This window comes from Populus trichocarpa, chromosome 3 (genome assembly GCF_000002775.5).
Source record: "Populus trichocarpa isolate Nisqually-1 chromosome 3, P.trichocarpa_v4.1, whole genome shotgun sequence".
In the NCBI taxonomy this organism is placed as follows: Eukaryota; Viridiplantae; Streptophyta; class Magnoliopsida; order Malpighiales; family Salicaceae; genus Populus; species Populus trichocarpa.
Window position 1 is genome coordinate 16,618,564 of NC_037287.2, and position 19,906 is coordinate 16,638,469.

Here is a 19,906-nt window from a genome sequence, read left to right on the forward strand (position 1 = left end):
TACCTGTGTCTTTATGTTTTCTTTCCAGTAGCTACGGACAAGCTTCTCTTTACCTACTATGTGTTTTATAGGAGACGAATTGAGGGCATGATCATTTAGGTACAGGTTTAAACATTTAGCGAGAGGAGCTGTAAGCTACTGTTACTCGCAACAGTATAGCCAGGCTAGATAATAAATATACTATGGATGGGTTGAGTTCCTTTATCAAACTCATTACTCTTAGATGGCCTTCATGCGATCCATTCATCTTTCCTTCAGATTCCCAGCCAACCCTGTCCCCTTCTTTTCAGCATTGCTTTCTGAACGGGGGTTTGGTTGAATTTTATTTTTTATTTTTTATTTTTAAATTAATGTTTTTATATTTTAAAATTATTTTAATGTGTTGATGTTAAAAATAATTTTAAAAAAATAAAAAAAATATTATTTTAATATATTTTTGAACAATAAAAACAAAAATGGCTCATGAGAGCTGAGAGCTCATGTCTCTTTCATACTCCGTGCTCAATCTCACATTTTCTCTTTTTGTTTTTTTTTTTTGTATTGGTAATGAAAAGCCATTTACAAATCCACGCCTATGCATTCATGAGCAGACCTCACAAAGGAAATCAAGTTTTTTGTCATGCACATCAACTGTTTAATAAAATGCCTGACAAAAATCACTATTTGGAAAGTTGCATGAGTTATGCATGTGAATGCCCTTTACACTTGCTAATTGCGAAGTTGGGTGCAAGTCGCAAATTCGATGTATCTGTTGCTTACTCCTGTTGTTGTTTCATTGCCATTGATAGATACATGAGGCCTTACGAGGTGTTTAAGATGATTTTTACATCTGAAATCAAATGACCCTTTTCTTGGTTTGATAGACAGACTTGATGGGTTTATGGCCCATTTGAAGAATGCTTATTTTTTAACAAGGATAGTCCCACTTTCAGAATGATTCTGTGTTTTGACATTGCTAGATTAGTAGTTATTCATTTATTTCTATCATCCGTGTATGTGAATTGTGTTGATTCAGTGTTGTGAGCACGGTTGCTTTCATGAAATGTTGGAGCTTGCCCCTACAATTTGGCATTTATTGTACTAGACAAAATTGCCGAGCTCATGAAGAGTTTTCTCAAGGTTCTTCCCCCCAGTTGATTTTTGTTGCATCTATGGCTCATCTCTCCTTCCAAATAATAATGACATGGTTTTGGTTTTCATTTTTTTCTCATTTTTTTAATTCTATGATTGGTTTGTTTATGCTTCACCTTTTTAAAAAAATCTTAAAATGGATGATGATCTTGTTTTCAGTGGCTATTCGTTTTGTAGTCATCCAAAACAGTAAAATTATTTACATACAATTAAAGATAATTTTTGTAAAAAGGAACTTTTTCTGTCCTTTTCTTTTCTCTAGCGCAATAAAATGATTATAGAGGCAAATTTGTATTATCATCATGATATTTTTAGTTATAATTAATTTAAAACGAGAGACAATTTAATTTTTTAATAAATATAAAATATTGATAAAAAAAAGTTATTAGACGTCATTGTGCGTCATCCTCACCCTTTTGGCATAACTTGTGGTGTCATACAACTGCAAAAAACCACTTTACAAGGCGGTATTAGAAGCATTTTGTCGCCCCTTTTATGGTGGTGCAGCACCTGTCTTTGGAGATCAACAATTGAGCTCTGATGACATGTTTTTTTTCTTTCTTTTTTTTTTCTCCCTCTTCTCCTTGAAAACTCATTGGAATTGCAAAAATCTAAATAAGTCTAGTCATTTGTTGATTGAATCAGAATTAGTCCTTATTTTTTTTAAATTGCAATATATTTGGTTTTGAATCTTTTATTGATTTTTATTTTCAATTTCATCTCTTAGTATTTAATTTTTATATCAAATTCCATCCTCATTCTTTTTATTGTTATTTGTTTTTTTCTTATCCTTCTCTTGATTGAAATTGTTTTTCAATTTCATTTATCACCATTTGATTTTATTTTTTTATGTCAAATTTGATCGTCATTCTATTCAATTCTTTTTTTTTTTGTTGAATTAGTTTTTTTTTATCCCCCGTTATTTTGGTTGGTTGAGAATTTGACTTCGTTATTTTTTTGGGTTTGCTTTGGTGTAATCTATTATCATGACCCGTGTCACGGGTTTGAAAGATTTTTACCAAGCTGACTTCAGTTTTTTTTAAAATTGATTTTTTTTTAATTTCATCTTTTAACATTGGATTGGTTGGAGATTGCCATTCATTATTTTTTTAACTTTACTTTCTATGGGGTTATCTTGATCTTATGTTTCTAGTCATGAATTCAGCTGGTATACCAAAGTTGACTCGGGGTTTTTTTTGCCTTGCTTTTTTTTAAAAAAATTATTTTTGCCCTTTAATATTAGGCTGATTTGAGAATTGAGCTTCATAATTCTATTCAATTTTCTTTTCAGAGGGTTATCCTGGTCTTACAACTAGGTTACAGATTTGGCGTGCAGGCTTAGATAGACTCGGGTTATTTTTTTTAAATTTTTTTTTCAATTTCATCTTTCGATATTTTATTTGCTGAGAAATGATATTCGACTTTTTTTAATTTTGCTTTTTATGTGATTATCTCATTCTCATTTAATTTTTACTCAATGAATAAGATTATGAAGACCTTTTAAGAATATTATAAAGATATTTTTTATAATGTTAACAAACATTTATTTTTTGCATTGAATTATTGATGATTTTTTTTTTTGTTTGTTGCTGATGTTTTTGTTTTTATAATCATATGATTAAATTCTCAGATTTTTTTATGTTTTTTCAAAAGCATTTATATTCCTTTGACATCTTTTTCTCACATTATAAAAATACGCTGCAGGCTAGCAAGTTTTATATTCGCTGATCCATTTCTTTATTTTGTGGTGGAGCATTTTACTATTTCCTTACTACATTTGTTACTGAATTTCCCTTTTTTTTTTTTGTTTTTGTTTTCTCTGGGGAGATAAGTTTTGTATTGACTTGTATACTGTCTTCCGTGTTAATTTTAGATTTTGATTGATTTTGTATTTTAAAAGTTTTTTTTTAAAAAAGTTGATTTTTAAAAATTCCGTGTTTGTTCTCTTGCTCGTCTGAACTTTGAAATTGGAGTCTCTATATCAGTCGGCCGTGACGGCAGGTTTGAAAACCAACCAGTCCAGGGCAACTTTTCCACCAGTCGCTTCTCTTAGTCTTCGTCTAAACAAAGCATTGAAATGATGGCGCATCTTGATTAGCTTTCGGACGCCGTTCTCATGAAGAAGATTTAACTAGGTGATGATTCATCCTCGTTGCAGCATCAATCAACTTCACTGAGTGGGCCCTTGAAATGTTTTGTCTCTCTGACACCCTTCATTTTCCAATACAAGCACCGCTGAATTCTCATCATCTGACCTTAGTGGCCGTTTGCTAACATAGCTGCGGTTCACCACAGCCACATATAATATTGTTTGCTAAAAAAACAAAAATTCTTTCCACTGATAGGACCCACTAAAATCCAAGATAAGACCGCATGTTTTGAAAAAGCAGCATTTGACTGCTTCTCGTGGGGCAGGAAGTTGTACACTGTACAGTCCGAGTGAATTTCGCACTGTTCAATAAACTTAATTTTTTTCAAAAAAAAACCAATGCAATTAAGTAATTTTATTCGTACTATTCAAGTGAACATGAATAATTTTTTTTAAAAAAATTAGTTTAAAGTGAATTAAATTTACTCGTACAGTAATCTCAATTTTATTCCTGATAATATTTTACCTAATTTTATTGTACACTCAAAAAATCATGAAAACTATAGTTCTTGCCGAATGAATTTTGTAGTAAATTTTTTTTTTCAAAAAATTGAGTTTTACTAAAAAAAACTAGTATTTAATATTATTTAATAACACCACATAAATTAAAAGAATATCACATGATGACGTAACATTTGTGGAATTTGATAGCAATTCCAATTATGTTCTTGCCGGGTCCGACCCAGTTAAAAAAAATTCAGTTTTTATTTTATTTTAATTATGTTTTATTCAAAAAATTAGAAGGAGATCACTTGATGACGTAACAAAAAATTCAGTTTTTGTTGCTGCGTGCTTAAAAAACCATGAAAAATATAGTCATTATTGGATAGATTTCGTATGTGATGACATTGCATATAGTTTAATGGAATAATAAAAAATATTTGATATCAATATTATTTATTTCATGATGTAATAATAGTAGTTAAATCTACAATATTTAAATTAAAAATATTTTTTAATTATTTTATAACCTCAATTTGAAAATCATTTTTTTAATCAAACACATTAAACTACTTTTTATTCAACCTTAATTTCAACTACAGTTTTAACCAAATATATATTTTTCTAAACTAATATCAACTAAAAATATTTTTTATAAAACAATTCTTTTAAAACCACAATTATAACAACAATCATAATATCAAACATGTCCGAGAGCAGCCGGAGCTTGGTCTTGCGTTTCAGGTTTGTTGCCAGACGTCACATGAAATCTATGAATGCTCAAACCGAACGCTTCTGAATTCATTGTGTCAATAAGATTTGCAATCAAACCTTCGCCATTACCTTCCAAGGATAACAAAATGCAAGATTTGCAATCAAACCTTCGCCATTACCTTCCAAGGATAACAAAATGCAATTATGACCTTGATTTCAGTGAAGAGCAGTTCAGAGGTTGATTTTTAGCCATTATTAGATGTTTTTTTATTGTTTCTTTTCTTTTCTTTTCATGCGTCATGTTTTATGCCAATATAATCATAATTGTTACCCACTCCAGTTGACTTGAAGTCAAGCACACACATCATGGAGATGGGCATGCTCATCTCCGTCTCGAAAAAATATCATATTTCATATTCCATGCCATGCCCCGGAAGCATGGAATATCGATCAAACAAAGAGTTTACTTGGTGGCCCCGAAGTCCTTGAAAGTTGGTCCAATACGGTCCAAATCTGGGTTTTACGAGAACATGCCTGGCAATTCTTAGCACTGAACGCCCAAAACAAGGAGCCGTCTAGAATAGACAAAACTAGTCTTATCTTTTGTTTGCATCGTCACCAAGTCAGCTCCTTTACAGGGATCTCGCGATCTTAGATTCCATGACCAATAATTGAGGGTCCAGTTTATAAACAACAAGTTCACTTGAATAACTATTGGATGACAGTCTACCTAAAGGCTAAAGCTTCATATCAACTGCTGTTTACTCCACAGAGCCACTGAACACAAGAGAATACAGTAATGAGTTCCATTGGAGATATGAGTGATGAGATTCAACACAAAAGTTATTGGAGGTTTAGCAAACAAGATTTCTTACCAGAAGAGTCCTTCCAAAGCTGGGGAAACTACCGTTCCGCATTGTCGGAGACATGTTTCCGGTTCAAGGACCGTCTCATCAGCCGGTCAGATGATGTCAATGAGATTGGGGAGCTTCGGAAACAAAGTGAGAACGAGATGAAACGTTGCCTCACTTGGTGGGACCTTACCTGGTTTGGATTTGGTTCGGTCGTTGGAGCAGGCATCTTTGTGCTCACTGGTCAAGAAGCCCATGAACATGCTGGACCTGCCATTGTGTTGTCCTATGTTGCTTCTGGAGTGTCAGCAATGCTCTCTGTATTCTGTTACACGGAATTCGCAGTCGAAGTCCCTGTAGCGGGTGGGTCATTTGCTTACTTGAGAATTGAATTAGGAGACTTTGTGGCCTTCATAACTGCAGGGAACATACTGCTTGAAAGCATCGCGGGCAGTGCAGCAGTTGCCAGGGCATGGACTTCTTACTTCACAAATCTTCTTAATCGTCCTTCAAACTCTTTACGGATCCATACAAATCTAGCTGAAGGTTTCAATCTCCTGGATCCAATAGCTGTTGGAGTTTTGGTGATTGCAGCAACAATTGCAATTATCAGCACAAGGAAAACTTCACTGATCAATTGGATAGCCACAGCACTGAATACTGCTGTAATTTTGTTTGTGATAATTGCAGGGTTTGCTCATGCCAATACATCCAATCTGAAACCATTTTTGCCTTTTGGGGCAAAAGGGATCTTCCAAGCAGCTGCAATTGTCTACTTTGCTTACGGAGGCTTTGACAATATAGCCACCATGGCGGAAGAAACAAAAAACCCATCCAGAGACATACCGATAGGATTGCTTGGATCAATGTCAATCATTACCGTGATATACTGCTTAATGGCACTTACCCTATCTATGATGCAAAAATACACAGAGATTGACAAAGGTGCGGCTTACTCTGTTGCATTTCAGAGTGTGGGAATGAATTGGGCAAGGTACCTGGTAGCACTTGGTGCTCTCAAGGGGATGACCACCGTTCTTTTGGTAGGGGCGCTTGGACAAGCACGATATACTACTCATATTGCACGAGCCCACATGATCCCTCCATGGTTTGCTCTTGTCCATCCAAAGACTGGAACACCAATAAATGCAACACTTCTTATCACCATTTCAAGCGCTCTCATTGCTTTTTTCTCAAGCCTGGATGTCTTGGCAAGTTTGTTGTCAGTAAGCACCCTATTTATCTTCATGATGATGGCTGTTGCATTACTTGTGAGGAGATACCATGTCAGAGATATCACACCACAAACAAACCTCTTGAAGCTAGCCCTCTTCCTGCTAATCATTATTTCTTCGTCCATGGGGACTTCAGCTTACTGGGGACTGAATCCCAATGGTTGGGTTGGATATGCTATAACCATTCCTTTTTGGTTCTTGGGGACTATTGGATTATCGATGTTACCTCAACAGAGAGAGCCAAAGGTTTGGGGCGTTCCACTGGTTCCATGGCTTCCATCCTTGTCAATTGCAATAAACATCTTTCTAATGGGATCTTTGGGTGCTGAGGCTTTTGAAAGATTTGGTATTTGCACAGTGGTGATGCTCATTTACTATGTCTTCTTTGGTCTCCATGCAACCTATGACATGGCTCATCTGCATCGCAAGGCACAATCAACGGAAGTTAATAATGAAGATATGATTGGAAGAAAAGGACCTTAAGATTATTTTCTTCATCCTTAAGTTACCAATTGCCAAATTATTGTATGTCCTGATATTAGTATCTGAACCACTATCTGATTGTTTCCAAGCATAAACAAAAGATGTACTACTTTGCAATTTAATGAAAGGAAAAATCATTATAGAGTGAAATTAATGCATGAATCATGTTTGCTGTGAATAAGATGCTACTTTCTGAACCAATAATCCAAAGAATATATCAGATTGCTTCCAATGCACAAATTCAGAATATGCTTCAACTGTCACAGTTTAGTAAGAGGAAAAATCAGTGTTGGTCGAAACTCGTACATTGATCATGTTTATTTTGAATAAGATAAGAAAAACAGAGCAGAATATCATCTATGCAGAATTATTTCAGACCTAACCTGGAACAATACAGGCATCCTTACCATATCTTTCATAGTTTTAAAGTACAGCCATGAGGAAACATAACAGTCATAAGGAAACAGAGAGCCCCATTGCCATTATTCGGTGTTATAGTGTAGTTAACAGCAAGTCATGATGGGAGAAAAAAAAAGGCCATAATGTCCTTAAATAACGGTAATGGCCATTATTGTGAAAATAATGGGAAAATAACAGCCCGATAACAGTCTAATTACTAAATAATAATATAATCAGTTCATGGTTTCACAACAACAACTTTTCACTCTTTTGATAGTTGTAATGTATTGTTTATACCACATTTAGTTACTAGAAGTGTTGTTATTGTTTATATTTGGTGAAACTATTAAAAAAATGCATTACTAAATGTCATAGAGAATTCCAAATGATTCATGACAAAGATAACAGCAACCATTATTTACTGAAAAAGTATGCAGTGCTAAAATTAATTAGGAATTACAAATGACTCGCAACAACGATAGCCACGTCCATTATTTAACACCTGCGGAGTCTCACCCCTGCAATTGCGGTTTAAAACTAGGACATCTCGGGCTCATTGAAGAGAACAAACAATATTTTAAAGTGTCAACTTTCAGATAGGAAGCAGCACCATAGCTTGCAATTTGCAAATCACATATTCTCCTAAAAGTTTCCCTGTGCTTTTTGTCTTGTAATGTCTTATATTTCATTATTTCTAGCTACTTACAAAATATTGAAAATTTTGTTTCCAAGCTTTTCTATCCAGTGTTCCAAGTGACCAAACTGTACACGAGAATGCTAACCGAAAGCAAAGATACACTGAAGCATATTCCACATACAATCATTATACGGGTACTGGGGTAAAAAGATAACACTAGAGAAGTCTCATTGTCTTTCATGACGGGTGTGAAAGAAATAAAAAAGCAAAGAAAACTACCCAGCTCAAGGGAAGTATGTAGGAGAGAGATAGCAATGAGAGGAAAAAAAGAAGAAAAGGAACACAAATTACCCTTGAGCTTGTCCACAGACACTTATTGAAAGGCACAAAAAAAAATTGAAACCATATTTCTTATAATGAGCATAAAAGAAACAGAAGTGAGAGAAAGTAACTAGCTTTTCGAAGTATAGACAACAGAGCCAAAGAAAGTAAGTAAAACCACAAAATGATGAGAACAAAACAAGGAAAGAAATCAAAATAGCTTCTGAAAGCTCCAAAACTTCTGGAAATGGATATTCAGGGAAAAGCTTCCAATGTTGGAGAAAAAAATCCCAAGAATGAGGTTCAATCCTATGAAAAGGAAGCTCAGACCCTCAAAAGTCATAGTTCCACTCTACTACAAGTTTGGATTTCCAAAATCTTAAGATTAATTTGCCCCCTCAAATCTTCTATTCCAGCTATTTATCAGCAACCCTAGCACCATGCTAGGCATTGCCCAAACAGTCTCAAAAGTTCGAGAACACCAAAAGACTTGCACCTCCTATGGAAAAAATGCAAACAGAAAAGGTTGGTCAAAACACTATCTTCATTGCACTTGCATAAAGCACCACCCAACAACCCGCCATGAACTGTGATCTCTTTATGCAGGAGAAGGGTCTCCCTAACTCTAATTTCAAAACCATATAGTCTAAAATGCCTTTCTAGATGCTTACTGGAGAAACCATTCCTGCCAACATTCATCCAGTTCCCTCCGTACTTCACACCAACAACCTATCTCCAGTGTTACCCATCTCCAAATTAAAATAGTCTCATACACTTCCAAAGAGCTTTTGATTTAAAACCATGCTTCCTGGGCCATTTTTCCCTCGTCAAGACAGCAAATGGTATTAAAACCGAGTGGTGGCTTTTTTTTTTAAAAAAAAAAAAAACCACAAAACTTTGCAATGAAATCTGTCATATTTATATTCTATTAGCTACAGAAACAATTGGCAGAAAAGTGCATTTTTCTCTTTTAGGGTGGGCCACCCTCATTCTTCATCATCAATGCCGTTGTAAGATTCTGGCGATAGTAGCCAGTCAGATGAAAGATTATGCTGAACATTTAATGTTTCAGAGAAAACAAAAATAATAGAGACCCTTTTGTCATTTGGAAGGTTTACTATATTTCTCAGAAAAAAGATTTCTTGCCTCTAAGGTTGTGTTTAGTATGGTGTTAGAAATTTGGAGAAATATTAATGGAGTGGGATTTAAAAGGCGAAGAAGCTGTAAAAAATGTTAAGAATGTTTGGTAGTAGTTGAAAAAAATAAGGATTAAAAGGAGGCCCAATATAAATCAAATCAAATTTTAAATCAAATTAAATAATTAAATAATACTAAACTTGTGGTTCATAAAAGAAAAATTAATAAATTAATATTAGATTTTAAAAATTGGAGGAAAAGCACAAAAAAAAATATTCCCCTTGATCCTTCACTCCTCTTGAAAGGTTAACATTTAACCCTTTTGGGTTAAATAGCCATACAGGAATCCTTTTAAGTTCATTCACAGGCACCCTTACAGCAATTATCTATAGAGCGAACTATTAATAAGGTGTATTCTTTCACCATTGTGTTTCCCCATCTTTATGATCGCTCTAATTTCATCGTTGCCACTTTTTCTCTACAGCATAGCAAAGGTAATATGGGGGCTGCCATGTTTCTGAAAACCCAAATGGTAGGAAAATATAGGATTTGATTCGTTGCTTCTAATCCTCAACTCATGTTATAGGATTTCATTTTGTTGCTTCCACTCCCCAACTAATATTCCTCTTTTTCTTTGGCCACTTGTGTCTGAAAAAAACAAACTTTTATCTGAAGCTTGGCCTTCATTTGGGTGATGCAGACCATGGAACTAATACCAACAACATCTGCATGAAGGAGGCTATATAACAAGATTTCTCCTAATACATGTGTGATGTGCAATAATAATGGACAGACGCAGAGCAATTCTTTTTGCACTATCCAGATGCTTGGGATACGCAGCACATCTTTCCTCAGTTATTCGGGGTTGTTGGTGATCTCTAATCAAGTATAAGATCTATCGGTAATGTCTTTTCCAGGTTTTGAAAAGAAGAACGACCATAAACCCTTGCAGAGATATGTTCTGTATGAAGTTCTTTAGCAGATGTGGTTGGAGTGGTGCTCTGGAATTTTTATGGATTTTTTCTCTTTCGAGGGAAACAAAAATGGGATAAGATGTGTTCTGGCCTCTATTCAGGGTACTGTTTTTTGGGACTTCCAGCGGTGTTTCCTAGCTGAAATTCAAAAGAATTGGCAAGCTCTATTATCTTCAATTTTCTCTGAAGGATGCATTTTCCGTCTCAATGGACCAACTTGTACATTTTGAGTAGAGACAAGAACCGAAAGCACATGCTAGAAGCGGGGGGGGGGGGGGGAGCGAAACTGCCTCATCAATCACAATGTACTCGACTTCTCCACCAGCACTTGGATAAAAAGACGTAAATAAAAGCATATTGAAGGGATGGATAGTTAGTACCTCAAAAACACAATGTACTCGACTTCTCCAACAGTTTGTTTCAAGATTCGTCGTTCACCAACATCTTCCCTGGTCACACACTCCATATTAATTGTGACAGAAGTCTATGCTCTATAAGCTAGAGGCTTACGTGACATTATGATCATATGAGCTTCACAACAATGTCACCAAGAACCCTGTTTACAAGAACATAGGTTAGCTGGGGCATACAAATGCACATGAATGATCATGTGTTCCGCATGCTCACACACACATGCAGAAGCATATATTGTAAAACTACAATCAGAAACTAGAAGAACTAAGGTTTGATCTTCAAAAAAATCATATTATTCATGTTGAAGTAATAGCAGTAATATGCTAAAAATAGGCATACCCAATACATCAGCAATATAGGATGCTCCAACACTTCTGAATGGCTGCCTGAACCTTCTTAGGGTTACACAGATCTTCAACAACTCTTGTCCAAGTAGAGGGTTTAGGTGGCAGAAGCTTTTGCAGCATCACTTCTACAATTTTTGAAGCACCTAAAACTCTCTGCCGCTTTAGAAGACGAACCACAAGCCCATCTAGAAACTCCCTCCCATCTTGAGGCGGGTCCAGCTTCTCTCTCAACGTTCTCAAGAATATGATGCATGTAACCAAGTCAGGATCACATCCCCGATCCAACATGCTATTTAAAAGATCAATAGCACGGGAGATGCTACTCTGCTTGCACAAAGCATTCAAAAGTATGTTATATGTGACCACATCTGGTTGAGAATCAGGTTCCTGACAAAGCATCTCGTTATAAAGTTGCAAAGCATCTTCTACTAAGCCAGCATTGGAAAGGCCATTAATCATTGAACCGTAAGCCACAACATCAGGCTTACATCCTTTGCCCAGCATCTGTGCCCACACCATCATAGCCTCCTTGACTTTCCCATCCTTGCATAACCCATGAATGAGTACACTGTAACAAACCTCGTTCTGAGTAAAATTATGCTTTGCCATGTCTTTCCACATTTCAATGGCTTTATGGCCATTACCTGCCTCAAAGAATCCCTTCATCAGCGAGCTATAAGTGTAAGCATTAGGTTTGCATCTGTTATTAGTCATCTCAGAAAGAACTTCCAGTGCTTCATCTGGCTTTCCATCTCGGCATAAACCATCAATAACAGCGCTATATACAATAGTGTTGAGCTCACATTCTTTGACTGTCATCTCTTTGAACAATTGCATCGCCTCTTGAGATTTCCCCTCCTTAAACAACCCACTAATCAGCGCTGAGTAAACATACTCATTTACATGATACCCCCTTTCCTCCATCAAAGCTAATACACGAGCCCCATCAAGAGCTCTTCCTTGCTTAACAAGTCCATTAATGATTGTCCCATATGTGACCACATTAGGCACACATTTACTTGATACCATCCGATCCAAAAGACTAATTGCCTTCTCCAGCTTCCCTTTCAGACACAAACCATGAATAAGTGTGTTATAAGTTACTTCATTAGGAGCACATCCTTTAAGAAACATATTGTCTACAAGCTTCGCAACCCGTGCTAAATCCCCCTTCTTACACAAGCCATTGATTAACACATTGAAGGTAACAGGGCTTGGAAAACAACCATCAATTTGCATCTCATCCAACAGCGAAACTGCCTCATCAATCCTATCCGCCTTGCAAAGTCCATCCATCAATGTACAATAAGTGTACACATCAGGCTGACATTTACTAACCGGCATGTCTCTAAACATTTGGACCGCATCATCAACCAATCCCACCTTACACATAGTCTTAATAACCAAATTAAAAGTAAGCACATTAGGGGATATATTCACACCTTTGGCACCAATAACATGATTATAAAACTCTAAAGCACGATAAAACAAACCCTCTTGTATAATCACATTAAGAACCGAATTAAATGACTTTACAGTTCTTTTACACTCAAATTCATAAGCCATTCTATCAAACAAGCCGACAGCTTTTTCAGGTAAATGAGCTTTCCCATAAGCCTTAAAGATAACAACAAAACATTTCTCTACAACCACTCTCTTTTCGCACCTCATTCGATCCAAAACCTTCTCCAATGACTTAAAATCACCCAAATTTGCGTAGTTGTCAATGAGTGAATAAAAAGTCGAATCACCCAACTTGTACGAACCCATTTTGGGGCCAGACTTGAATATCTTATCAGATATCGGGGGGTCATGTTCAATGCCATGTTCTCGGTCAGAGGCGTTACGGTGTAGAGGGTGGCTTTGGGGTTCAGTTTCAATAGTTTTGGTTGATGGAATTGCAAGGGCTGAAAAGTTAGAGCTCATGGAAAGAGAAGGGAACTTACTTGGGATTGGATACAAGCAGTTGTTGAGGGCCTTGAAGATGGAGTTGGTGATGAGAGGTGGGCATTTGGGCATGGAGTTGAAAAGGAGGGTTTGGTTTGTGGGTATTTTGACCTTGAGGTTTGTAAATTTTTCGGAGCTTGAATTTGGTTAGAGAATGAAAGATTTTGAAAATTTGCAAGATGGGTTTTTGCGGGTTTTAGGGGAGAGTGACGAGGAGGAGAGTCCACTTCTTGTTCTACTGATGTTTCTTCTTATTGTCTGTATGTCTGTCTGTCCACGCCATAATGACAAGTCGTTTGGTAACATATAAACGACATAACGTTGGTGACAAGAATTTAGCTAAAACCTCGTGATATTAGAATGTGTTAACAGTTGTTTGATATTAAAAAGAAATACTAATTATTACCATTTTAAATATAAATATTAACATATTTTTATCAAAAATAAATAAAAATATTGTAAAAAATATTATTTTAATATATTTCTAAATAAAAAATATTTTAAAAAATAACTATTATTATAGTCTCAAACATTCTTTTTTGTATAATTAATTACATTCTCACATTATTGATTAAGATAGATCCAGCAGATTATCCATACTAATTTCTATTTATTGATATGTGGTTTGATCTTCTATTAATTTGTATGAAATTGTTGTAAATTCTATTTATTTGTATAGATAGCATAGCACTATCCCTTCACTTTTCTTTTGCACAAATTTACGTTGATTACTTTAATTCTCAACAAATATATTTCGCGAAAAACTGTATTTGTTATTTGTTATTTTTTATTCTTTTTGGCTTCTGTTATGAATTTGAGGAAATTTTCGTGTTTTTATCGCATCATGTAAAAAAGGGATATGTAGCTTAACCTTACTATGCAGTACATCTAAAAGAATTTGCGTGTAAACTACTAATATCAACAGTAAAGGAGATGTGTTTTTTTTTCAATTTAATTTTAAATATTTACTTGATTTTTAATTTGTTATCATCAATTATTATTTTAATTTACATTCTATGAAGTTATCAAATTCTCAAATAAATATTCTAACATTTGGTTTACGCTTAATTTTATAAACATTTATTTTTATTGTTGTATAATTAAGTAAAAAAAAATTAAAAAAAAAACATTTTTTTAAAACACAAGAAAGCCCATTATCCAGATCGTGAATCTAGTGAGTTAAGCCAGAAAACTCAGATCTATCAAATATATTAATTTCTCAATATTAAAAAAAAAACCATTTTAATTTTTTAAAGTCAAATCATACTTTTTACAATTATTCAGATTGTCTTTATATATGTCAATTCGATTCGGTCATATCAAAGCAACTCTCATGCATTTTAATTTTTTTATCAAGGCTAGATAAGAAATTAAATCAAGAGATTTTAAGGTTAACTTATTGGATCAAGTTTAATAACAATGTCAAATAATTCATTACTAGACTATTGGTCTGCGCTACATCGTGAGATGGATCAAAGGTTTTTTCAAACATAATTAAAAAAAAAAACACTATGAATTTAAAACATGTTGCATATTAGACAAAATTCTTTTTAAATTTTGAGATGGTAACATATTAAATGATATTTTTTTTAATATTAAGATAACAATTTTAATCAACCTGAATTAATCAGTGAAACATGCGGTTCAGGTTATGAGATCATGATAATTATATAAAATAATTATTTTAAAAAAGACATGCATGCACCTAGCACATCTAAAAAGGCCTAGCCCGTGACAAGTCTCTTAATTATTACTTTTTAATTTTAAAGGAAAAACAACATATCATCTACTTTTTAATTTTTTAAAAAATAAAAAAAGTCATAAAAAAACACGTTGTCTGCAGCTTAAGAATCCGGTGACTAGATGGTTACTTGAAAATCAAGGTAATTATATTTTTTGGCTAAAACTTTGATTTTCAGCTGATTTGTTTTTACCAAAAACACCTTAAAAACCTTAATAAACTCATTTATTATCTTAAACAATCAAAAAACCAGTTCAAAAACCTAAAATAAACTTGAATCCAAAAACTTCTTAAACTTAGATCTATCATCTCAGGCGACAATGATACCATAATATACCTTACTGGAACTTTCTTTATCAAATTGAACTCATTGGCATCAAGATCATCTATTTTGATAGCTGAAATCGGTATCAATCAAGACTCTCTCCTCTCTCAAACTAAGAAAAGGACTCAAAAATAAAATCTTATGTCAAAATTTAATTTTAAACAACTAAAAGACTGAAAAAAGTGATCAATTAAAAAATTAAAGGATTAAATTGAACTTTTCACAACTTTTTTTTTGAAACCACCAACTCTTTGTTTAATGCACGGACCTGCAAACAAGCCTCTTACCAAGCCCCTTGATGCCTTGTCAGTTTGTGAATCATGAACATTTATGGTGAGGTCAGAGCATCAATTGGATTTGCGATTACAGGAGAGAGATGAGCGAATTCGCTCCACGAACTCCATTTCCATTCAGTCATCCTCTGCATTTCATTCCATCAAGGAGAGAAAACATCAAATAAAGCTTTTACGTTCACATCATTTCTATCCCTCTTTAGCTAGTTTATGATTAAGACTTCAATGTAGTTTGGAGTTTAGAGTTGAGCATTTAATCTCTTTTATGAATATTTTCCTTTGACTCCTTGTTATGAATAAAATGAGCATACACACATCAGGATAAACCAAAGCCTTAGCTTTAGTTTATCCTTCTAGGATTGTCCAATCATTTTATTACCATACATAAGACATCTTATTGGCAACTCCCTAGCTATACTAGTTGCTATATTCTACAAAGTTTAGGCTGCTGCTTCAGCTACAGAGGAGACCTTCTTAAGGACGAAAACAGGATCTCCCACATTAACAATCTTTCCATGCCCTTCACTAGGGTTTTCCTTCCAAACTAAGTTCTGTCCAAAATAGATCTGCAGTAGCATTGCACATAAAAGGTATTTTAGAAGTTACATCTGCCAAAAAAAATACACAAAGAACATGATTAAGACTTTCTATCTCATAATCCCATCCTAACCTTTCCCTGCTGTTTCTTATCCGGGCGCAAAACTTTATCTGATCGGATTTTCATTAGAGTTTCATTTGGCTCAGTCCCTCCAATCCCAGTATCTTGATTGATTGTAGGTACCTGCAAGAGAAAAAAAAAGGCGTCTTCGTAAATATAGGAACATATATTATAGCCAAACATATGAAACATTGAATTAAATGTTGTAATTTTCAAATTAAAACCGAAGCAAAAGTAAGGACTAGAAGAAATGTCAAAAGCTGTCTTGAGTGAAAATCCAGGGAAATCCATTGGGAATTTTCAAGTACTTTATCTAGTTAGCATTTCACAAGTCATGGCAATATAATACAAGAGGACACACAGAGAGGAATATGAACGTGGAACAGTAAATATGACTTGAAGACCACGAGCGTGCATCAACAGGACCTTCAAGTGATTCTTCACCACTAAATATGAGCTATCTGGTTTAACAATCTCCAGCCAAACTTTGAGCTATAGTGTTCCTCATTTTATACAATAACCTATAATATTGTTGACTTGCAGGGGCAGGGGGCAAAATACTTGTCTGGAAAAGCACTTATCACAGTTCTTATCCATGGTTAAACAAGGGTGATAGATTAAGATTCAAAAAACATGCTGAATTATAAATTATATGATCATTATCTACAAAAATTGATTACATCTATTGAAAGTTATATGTAGCTTTAATAAATATGAGCAGATTGCTTAAAAGATAGGTTTGTACCTTGCAGCGGGAACATAGCTTGACACCTTCAAATGTGAACCTGCTTATCCTAATTTCAGTCCACAAGTCCTCAGAAAATGGTTCGCAGCCTTCAACAAGGATGCTGTGACAAGCAAGAAAACAAACTAAGAGATTTGAAAACGAACAGGTTATTGTGATCAAAATTCACCAGTGACAAAAGGTAGCAATGAATGTAAAGCAATTGACAAATTTATAATTTCTGATTCCTGTGCAGGTAATGCACTGCCAGCAAGGTGTTATTGTAGGAAGAGACAAACAGAAGCTTTAACTAAATTATATAGGCATGGGCCTATGTACATACTTTGGTCTAAAACGATTAATAGGAACAGGTTCCCTGAGAAGCTGATTCAGTGCATCCAAAGATCCCTGCAAAAGATACATTTAGAGGATCCCAATCTGAGATTTCTGAGAAAACAAAATACATCAAGCTTTATTTCTCGAGTCAACTAGCCTGAGAGATCAGCATGAACGGAAAGAGGTCAGAAAACATAGTTTTGTGTCCAGGTGCATAATTAGGATCTATGAGCCTTGTTTCTGAAGCTGCAGCAGGAAACAGAATGGTAAGAAAATAATAAAATAACTGCAGCCAAGAGATTCACTATTTAGCTTAAGTTCACAAATAAAAACACTTTACAAAACTTGGCATGCCAAGATATAGTTTGCGCCTATGTCCGCTCTTCAATACTATTTAATGCTTTTGTTGCAATAAGGTCCTATGTAAAGTACTCTTTGAATTTGAGCAATTCAGCTAACCAGTTCATTTGATGTCCTACTATCCTAAATGCACCAAAATCAATCCTGACCTGCATTAAAACGTACTAGTTGACTGGGTTTCCCCAAATAATCTGAGAACCATTTTGCTGCTTCAGCTCCCTCATCCAATGCAGAGCCAGACCACTCCCATACCGAGACACCCTCCGCTACTTCACTTGGCTTCATCAGAGATATCTTAAGCACACTCATCCCAGGAGCCTTTATTTCTGTAAAAGAAAGTGAACATTGGATCATACTTGCACTGAAAATCGCCTGAAAAAAAGAAGAAGCAACAACATGATTCATGAACCACTGAGAATGGTAAAAAAAAGCACTCGTATTATTACTACAACAACAAAGTTGGAGAGAAGTCGGGAGGTATCTTCTGTTTGTTATTTGTGAAAAATTAAAGGCACTGCCATCAACAACCCAAATTTCTTCAACTTGCCTGGTGACAAATACCATCATGTCCAACATAATCAAAGAGAAAATTCGTAACCCTTAAAAAGATGCAACCCTGAGAACCATGGCAACATAAGAGCATCGATATTTGCTGACGTAAAACTTTAGAAATCTTGTAGCTCACTCTTTTATAAACCTATTAGTAAACAAAGCTTTCCTAACAAAAACACAATCCTTAGGATGACCATTGAAGTTCATTCAAATTTAACTTCGGTTAACGTCTTTCCCCATCTCATTTTCATTCTATATGAACAATTCTTTATTGTTAAAATCTTTATCAATACAACTCCATGAAAAAATAGAAAATCATCTTACTGAAATAAGTCGTGGGGAAAATAGTATTATCTAATAATGGACCTATAGCAGTAGGAAACCCTGGATTTAGTGAGAAATGCTAACAGAGGTTAGAATTCTAATAAGATCTCAAAGAACAAAACAAGTAAAGATTTTTTTTTTGGGGGTCCAACTGAATAGCAGATACGAAAGATTTATGTGATGAAACATTAAATTTAACAGATATTTTACTCATAAATGAGTTCTTAGTAGGTTCCCAGCCCTCCGAAAATGCCTCATCCGGCAGCTCTATCTCAACTAAAGCGAGCTTTGGTTCAACTCTTTGGGTATATGCCCTTCCTCTGTAGTTCACAACTAACCAGTTCCGATCCCATCGAAATCCTGTGTATCCAAGCACAGCACAAATAACCATAACCAAAAAATCATCAAAATTATGTTCACAAACATAACACGGAACATATCAAAAACCAAGATAGTGAGTAATATAGTGACCAGGCAGAAAATTAAATACAAAAAACAGATAAAGGGACAGTAAAAAAAATAAAGAGATGAGAAGAAAATCAAGTGGGGTAAAAGGAAATTCATAGAAGAAGCAGAGAACAAGTAGTGGTTTATTATATTACCAGTAGGAGTTAGAGGTGCCTGAGAGAGGGAAATTCCACGGCATGATTTAACTGGGTATATAAATATTGATGATACTTTGGCAGTTGCCTCCATCTTCTCTCTGTTTTTCTCTGACTCAGGGTTGTACTGGTGAGAAATGGTGGCCTCGACGTCTTTTCTTTGAATTCCTCCGTTACATTATATAACATATAGCAGACTTTTTGCTGAGATGGTGGTTTTATTATTGTTTATATAAATATTGATCGATCGCGTGATTTCAATAGATTTGAAAGACAACAAATTTGAAAATAGATTAAATTTATTAAAATCATCAGAAAATGCTTGTTACTTTTGTTAACCAATCAATTTGGATTCCAAGTTAAAGTGATTTCATTTCAAATTCAGGGTTATTATTTTTTTTATTCTGAATTAAGTGATAAGTGTATGACCATGACCTCGACGGACAAGACAACACAGACAAATGTAATAACTGATAAGATGCAGGCAAGCTGCCAAGCTCAATTAACACGTTTTCCATTTTATTTATTTATTTTATGTCCTTTTTTCTTTATTATCAATGCTTAAGAATATTACAATGTGTACTTATTTGATGTTTTCAATTAATATATTGTTTTTTTATTTAAAAACGTGTTAAATAATTAAGGATGAAATTGTTTTTTGGATTTCCTTAACGAGTAAAGTGTTTTAAATTGAGATAATTATTTAACATTTAATGATTAGATATTTTGAGATTAAAACTCTTTTTATCGAAATGGTTTTTTTATAACATGTTTTTTATTTCTTCAACACAGTTCAATAATAAATTAAATC

The 19,906-nt window shown here is 34.5% G+C and overlaps 3 protein-coding genes across 5 annotated transcripts; 1 reads left to right on the plus strand and 2 right to left on the minus strand.

The window, feature by feature from the left end:
- Window positions 1-5,013: 5,013 nt before the first annotated feature.
- LOC7465363 (pentatricopeptide repeat-containing protein At4g20090) lies at window positions 5,014-13,445 on the minus strand. 2 transcript variants are annotated; one of them, XM_052451696.1, is made up of 4 exons: window positions 11,226-13,445; window positions 10,853-11,028; window positions 5,311-6,938; window positions 5,014-5,212 (listed from the first exon to the last, which is right to left on the minus strand). In XM_052451696.1, exon 1 carries the CDS (start codon window positions 13,250-13,252, stop codon window positions 11,234-11,236), a length of 2,019 nt encoding a protein of 672 aa, XP_052307656.1. In that variant the 5' UTR covers window positions 13,253-13,445; the 3' UTR covers window positions 5,014-5,212; window positions 5,311-6,938; window positions 10,853-11,028; window positions 11,226-11,233. The 2 variants fall into 2 exon arrangements, with proteins under 2 accessions (XP_052307656.1, XP_024453416.1); XM_024597648.2 differs by lacking the exon at window positions 10,853-11,028.
- LOC7497546 (cationic amino acid transporter 5) lies at window positions 5,212-7,154 on the plus strand. The gene has a single exon (XM_002303678.4). It carries the CDS (start codon window positions 5,235-5,237, stop codon window positions 7,002-7,004), a length of 1,770 nt encoding a protein of 589 aa, XP_002303714.2. The 5' UTR covers window positions 5,212-5,234; the 3' UTR covers window positions 7,005-7,154.
- Window positions 13,446-15,784: 2,339 nt separating the features above from the next.
- Window positions 15,785-19,442, minus strand: LOC7465364 (uncharacterized). Of its 2 annotated transcripts, XM_024596620.2 has the most exons (9): window positions 19,285-19,442; window positions 19,096-19,232; window positions 18,704-18,853; window positions 17,767-17,943; window positions 17,415-17,503; window positions 17,265-17,329; window positions 16,943-17,045; window positions 16,210-16,320; window positions 15,785-16,105 (listed from the first exon to the last, which is right to left on the minus strand). In XM_024596620.2, exons 2-9 carry the CDS (start codon window positions 19,187-19,189, stop codon window positions 15,980-15,982), a joined length of 915 nt encoding a protein of 304 aa, XP_024452388.1. In that variant the 5' UTR covers window positions 19,190-19,232; window positions 19,285-19,442; the 3' UTR covers window positions 15,785-15,979. The 2 variants fall into 2 exon arrangements, with proteins under 2 accessions (XP_024452388.1, XP_002304601.1); XM_002304565.4 differs by having other exon boundaries at window positions 19,096-19,439.
- Window positions 19,443-19,906: the final 464 nt, after the last annotated feature.

Excerpts from the sequence above, each read along its gene's own strand:
- LOC7497546 (XM_002303678.4), top strand. The coding sequence starts at position 5,235 with ATGAGTTCCATTGGAGATATGAGTGATGAGATTCAACACAAAAGTTAT.
- LOC7465363 (XM_024597648.2), bottom strand. The coding sequence starts at position 13,252 with ATGCCCAAATGCCCACCTCTCATCACCAACTCCATCTTCAAGGCCCTC.
- LOC7465364 (XM_024596620.2), bottom strand. The coding sequence starts at position 19,189 with ATGGAGGCAACTGCCAAAGTATCATCAATATTTATATACCCAGTTAAA. Across the intron at positions 18,854-19,095 it reads GGCACCTCTAACTCCTACTG|GATTTCGATGGGATCGGAAC; the intron begins GTAATATAATAA and ends TTGGATACACAG. Across the intron at positions 17,504-17,766 it reads ACTAGTACGTTTTAATGCAG|CTTCAGAAACAAGGCTCATA; the intron begins GTCAGGATTGAT and ends TTCCTGCTGCAG.